General features: G+C 37.0%; 1 protein-coding gene across 1 annotated transcript; it reads right to left on the reverse strand.

The window, feature by feature from the left end:
- Positions 1-3,948: 3,948 nt before the first annotated feature.
- On the reverse strand, positions 3,949-4,951 carry LOC105116935 (uncharacterized). The gene has a single exon (XM_011014448.1). The coding sequence runs from the start codon at positions 4,949-4,951 to the stop codon at positions 4,046-4,048; it is 906 nt and encodes a 301-aa protein (XP_011012750.1). The 3' UTR covers positions 3,949-4,045.
- Positions 4,952-6,347: the final 1,396 nt, after the last annotated feature.

Raw genomic sequence — 6,347 nt, forward strand, 5'->3', positions numbered from 1 at the left:
ATTTGATATTAATGAAAGCAAATCATAAACATTACAAAAAATACAAAGAGAGAAAGCAAGAGCATGATCTTGATCTGGAAATCAAGATGCCTAAATACATGACAAATGCCTCCTTTTATAGGCCAAAATTGAGAACTATTGATATGATGACTAATTGATGAGTGGGTGACCAACTCTTGACTTGGTGACAATCCTTATCTTCTCTTGTCTGCCCAAAACATCATTGATAACTTCAAAATTAAAACCACTTGAAAACATGAAAGTTGTAGGAAATTGTCTCAGATTTCTTGTCTAAAAAATTTAGATCATTTAGACTTCTAGAACTCCAGATATGGGCCAAACACTGAATAGTGCTCGGGTTGGAGGATAGATTCATACTTCTTTGTTATTACTCCAATTTGGACTTGAAAATGACCTTTTTAGATCTTGAGCTCTTATGAAATTTATAGGCCTATGTCTTACCTTTATATCCATATAAAGTAGACCTAAATCTGAGATTTACAGCTCCAGGTATGACCCAATTACCGAATAGTGTTTTAGTTTGGACTGCACCAGCATCTCTTTTCTATGTTTGGCCATCTCTTTGTCCTTTCAATTTTAGTTCTTAAATTCATCAATCAATCCTTTCATTTATCTGATAGAACTGCATTTAAAATGAACATTTACCATAAATTAAAGGTATCTTATATTATTATATACGTTATTATAAAAGATGCTTTAGTTAATGAGTTATTGATACTTCAAGTGCAAAATGATGACATAAAACCTTGATAAAAAATGCACTTCTAAATACTAATCAATATCCATGAATGTTAATCTGGCATTTTTCTCCATACTCATCATAACCACTTCATTGCCTATCCATCTGTCCACTCATATCTAGCCATCATATTGGCTCTAGGGTGTTCTATAATTGGGCTCCTATCATAGCCCTCACACCTTCTCATGAGGTGTATCCGCTTCTCATCATACGATGGTTTGAACCTGGGCTCATATTGTGGCCCTCACACCTTCTCTTTAAGGTGTCTTCGTCTTTCATAGATGGTCGCATCCTCCTTTAGTTGGAACGCTTCAAAGTGGCTTTAAAAATTCTTTACCACCATGTGGACTATAGGAGAGACCACTACCGTTGATCACATAGAAAGAGAGAGTTGTGGTACACTCCACGCAATCTTTTATCTTGATTTCTATGTTTGGAGCTTCTACGTCTTTCTACTTGACAGTTCCACCTACACCAATTCCCTTTAGTGTCCTCGCCTTTCATCATAAGCGGTCGCCTTTTATCACAGGCGTTTGTACTCCCTTAATTAGGTGCATCTGCAACAACTTATCTTTCTATCCTTGCATGCATTGGAAAGGTCCTTGCTTGTTGTCTACATTCAGAGAATAAGAAACTTCTTGTTGTACAACCTTCACACAGTCTCTACTTTGAGCTTTATCTAGGAACTCTTCTTCTCCTTGCACCTATTATCTCATCACAGTACCTCGTTGGATCCTCTGGGTACTTCTCCACGATCTCCGTTTGCCCTCATGTAATTTTTGTTCTCCAGATTCTTCCTATTCCTTGCTTATGTTTGACAGCAGCTCATCTTGTCACAACACCTATCCAAGTCAAAATAGGGTGCCAATCTTTATCCTTTTGTTATATTTCTCTTCCATTTTCAAGGTCTTTATCAATTCTCCCCTCGAGAAATTATAGTCACCAAATCTAACTTTTTTGGAGAAATCACCACTCCATCAAATCCTTGATCATATAGAACCCAACTGTTCCTTTGTGTCGTCATTCTGCTAGTCTTCAATAGTTTCATAACAAACTGTCACATATACAAAAATAGTACCGTATAGATAATCCTTCCACTAAACAAGTTTCCAGGAAAGATTTGAGGGGTCACACCGGTCTCATTTAAAACCCAATCTCCTAACCAGAACTTCTTAGGCCATATCTATCCATCATACTACCTTGTCATATATACAATCATTTGCTAGCTTTGTTGTGACTTTTCTTTGCAAATGATGTGGAATATATTGGTTTCATACCTGATTTCTCAATATTTGGCGAGACTACCAATGCTTAGATTCGTCAAGATTGGCCTTTATCAATTTCCACTCTCCACCTCCAATTGTCCACATGATCAGGTGTCTAGAGTGTTCTAATTTTGCCTTTCTTCAAGGCAATTAAAATTTTCCCACATAGCAGTTCAACATATGTAATTGGGAAAATATATGTGATTTCTTCTTCTTCATCTCCTTTAACCACCATAATGACCATCAGATGCTTTATGATCGGGCAATCTCCCTTTAATAATTCACCACCTCCATTTTCAGTCACAAATCTCAATGATTAGATAGTATCATTGCATCCAAAACAACCAAATTAGCTGAAAACAAATTTAAAATCATCCAAATCGCATTTCAGACGGCTAAGATTTGATCAAAACAATTTTGACATGATAAGCGGCTCAGATTCAATCTTGGATCCGGTTTCACGTAGACTCTGCTATACAAAATCCTATTCCTCAGCTCGGCTCGGCTCAAACTCGGCTTGGCTGAACTTGGCTTAAGACTGATGACATGGCATGTGGGTCCCACTATGTTGACGTGTTTGCTAAGTGGGTCGCTAACATAGCATGCCACCTGTGCATGCTGATATAATGATGACATCATAATCATTTGGATCTCACACGTGGGTCGGGTCATCTAATATTCGGGTCGGGTCAGCCCATCCAGGCGAAGAAGACGTGTATGACTCGTGGCACGTGTCTACGCGAGTGGCCAGCCACCCCTCCAGCGCATGACGGCGCATGCGGCCATGTCCAACATTTGATTTCGACGCGGTTTTTACCAATGGCTTCGTCTCTTTTTCCTTTGCACAGTGGTATGGTCAAAACATAATTTTGACAACTTTTATTTTTTAGCAAAATCAAACACCACTTTAAACCATGTTCTCTAATGTCAATTGTTGGGAAATCCGACCGGTGATGTATTGATATTTCCTAATAGGAGGCTTAGCACATGACACAATATTTAACGTGGTTCGATAAATTACCTATATTCACGGGAGAGTCGATATTATTAGAGATAGAGAAAGAATACAAAACAAATACATGGAAGAGGAGGATTATACCCACTCAAACTCAACTCCCAGCTTACTGCTGCAATAGCAGTAGGGCTGCTGCCTTTGGCAGCCCCTCTTTCGCTCTTATTCTCTTACACACACTTACCACTCTTTCTCTTATTTTACTCTCACATAATGCCTCTATTTATAGGCATTTCATGACAGACAATAGGCAATCAATTATGGCATAAATGGTGGCAACACACAGGTTGCACCATTTTTACCAATGGTGGGTGCAACTACCATTGTAGCCTTTTGACAATGATAACCCTATTTCTTAGGACAGGTTGCACAATTTATTGTCCATTAATGATAAATCCCAACAAACTTGAGTTTTTATTCTATTCTATTAAATTTTTTTAACTTTTTTTTCAACCTGAACTAATATCTAGATCCCAAATTAATTAGGTTTTAAAATATCCGTTAAACTATAAGTTGATTTCTTAAGCCATTCCAAGTTTCAAAACAGTATATATGAAAGTTTTAAACTAATGGGAGAAAGATTTAATATTAATATAGAAAAATTAATCTTAAAATATTTTTAATTGTGAAACCAAAAAGTAATAATAAAAAAGGTACTATTATAATTTTATAAAAAAATAGTAAAAATGATAGATTATAAAAACAATTGTGAACCATCCAATTAGGCAATCAATAATATGATAGTTACGGGTAAGTTCCACCAATTTAATAGCTTAAAAGTTTTTTCTTCCTTATGAAAAGTGTTATTGAGAAACGATTATAGAAGGAATTCTACAGAAAAATAGTCTTCAGTGAATTATAAAAAGGTACAATGAATAAAATAAAAGAAATTTTAAATCTTAGTAATGACCACCAATTAATACTTGTAGAAATATGGGTTTTTTGTACATGGAAGTATCCTTTAAAACGTGGATGCCATGACAAGTTTGATGTACAAAAGAATATCTCTCAAGGACTAACAAGATTAAGAAGGGACATTCTATTTTGAATTAAACATCTGAACATGCGATCTAATTTTGCATCAAAACAATTGATGCAAGCATCAAGAGTCTCAAACCTCCTTTGCACTTCTTGCACATCAACCTTGGCATCATTTTTCCTAATTTGTCCTTGAAGGGAACATAGAGCAATGTCAACATTCTCAACTTCATTGAAAATCTTCTGACTTTTGTCAGAAGCTAGCAACCCTGAAAGCATCAGTTTCGATATAATCGACCATGCACCAGTGTTCGTCTTCATTTCTGGCATGGATAGGAATAGAAGTAAAGATCGGGAGATTGAAATCGTGATAGCCCTTGCCTCTCTTATGACTTCAATCACATATGATAGGTGATTATCTACATCCCTGCCGAGGTGGTAGGATCCATTAACATTGATTTCCATTCTTTTCAATATTCTAATGGACTTGGTAATTTCCTTCTTTGTCTTCTTTCTGAAGCTAAAGTAAGCGTGAACATTGCTTCCCATGCTTGAATCTCTAGCCCCACGCCTCCGTATCACGGACTGCAGCTCCTGGACATGTTCTTTCATTGTCAAGAACATGTCTCTTGCCCTGCCAAGCACGTCTAACAGGGCAACCGAACCCTCAAGTGCCTCTTCCACTTGACTCAAATGCTGATGGTGAAAGGCTTGTTGGGTGAGTGGTGAGTGAATGAGTTCCTGAATGCAATTAAACAACTCTGCTAGCTTAGTCAAACTCATTTGAATAGTGCCAGCTGATAAAGGATTTGTAGATGATTCCCAAGCTCTTAGCTTGGTTAGCTGAGCTTCAATTTTGAGAGAATTTGGATGTGACCTAGAAGGCAAACTAGTGGACCTAACAGGGATAGATTTAATGGAAGACAAGCTAGCCATCCTTGCTATGCAAATGCTGATTATCACTCGGATAGTCACAAATGAATGCCTTGAATGGAGATTATGCCCTACGTACCCTAATATTTATACGAACACAACGATGAGGAATTTGTTTGTTAATTCAATGCCCAAGGAGTAGGCTCATGTGATGGCAATGTGGATGCGAGATTCTTGTAACCATTTTAGCCAGCAACCGACAAACCCTAAATTGTTTCTTAAATCTTGAGGTCTAGAAATGAGCAACAACAACAGAGAAAGGGCTTGGATTTATATTATTTGTAATCCCCATGGACGTTTGTGAGCCATAACGCCTCCCCTAATCATTGATCGTACCTGGAACACTGACAAAAGTTTTCAATTATATCCCTTGCTAGCAGGTCGTGAACATGAAAGGCTGGCAAATTACATGATTATTTAATTTTAAAATTAAGAACCCGTAATTCATTTAACGAGAAAGATAACGACAAAAACAGACACAATTCTTCATAAACAAAGGATCTTTCAGAATCCAAGGTATTGTCATAACCGGCAATGCATGCTTCATAATTTATAAAGAGCTAGGGCTTCCAATTTCATTATACTATTATATCCATGGGCGCTGAATTCCGTAGTAATGTGTACCATATAAGATCAAGGTTTGCACCATGTACTGTCAATCATTTTTGGGGGACAAGGAGACAGTATCGTGCTCTATATATGTCTTTTGTTTTTCTATGTTTCTGTTGGCAAATCTTGGAGCACGGATTCCCAATTGTGATGCATGGAAGGGGGGTGTTTGTCATAATTATTGTGATATATTTTTAAATAAAAAATTATTTAAAAAATACATTACACTGCAATCCCAAACACAATCAAAATCTTTTCACTAAGAGTGTATTGAGGAGGTTTTGCACAGGAAAAGACAAAGGACTGCCACATGAGCATCTCATGCCCTGTTTGCACATCTCTTTGGGGCTGTCCATCTGGAATTTCATCCCTTTTGGAGCCCATTTAGGATTGAGGTCCAAAAATTATGCGCATGCGATCACTAATCCTAAAACATTGTGCTCGACTGTCAAAAAGTGAAGCTCATTCCTGCCCAGCACAACTGGTTTTTGCATTTCAACTCAACTTTGCATTTGGATATGTCCAAGCGCAATTCCAAATTTACCACTAGAGATTTCTCGAGATTATTCCTACAATTCAGATCATAAACACAATACATATAACAAATTCACAATATTGCACTCGCTTCTCGATGCATTTTTGGGTTTTTTTCCAAGAAAGTTGTGTCCTATCCCTATAGGTTTTCACTAAAATTAACACATGAATCTGCAATAAGATACGCTGCCGAACCTCTGACAGAAGAACGTGCACCATTTTATTTAATAATATATATATATATATATATATATAT

This window comes from Populus euphratica, unplaced genomic scaffold (assembly GCF_000495115.2).
Source record: "Populus euphratica unplaced genomic scaffold, PopEup_1.0 scaffold1125.1, whole genome shotgun sequence".
Lineage (NCBI taxonomy): Eukaryota > Viridiplantae > Streptophyta > Magnoliopsida > Malpighiales > Salicaceae > Populus > Populus euphratica.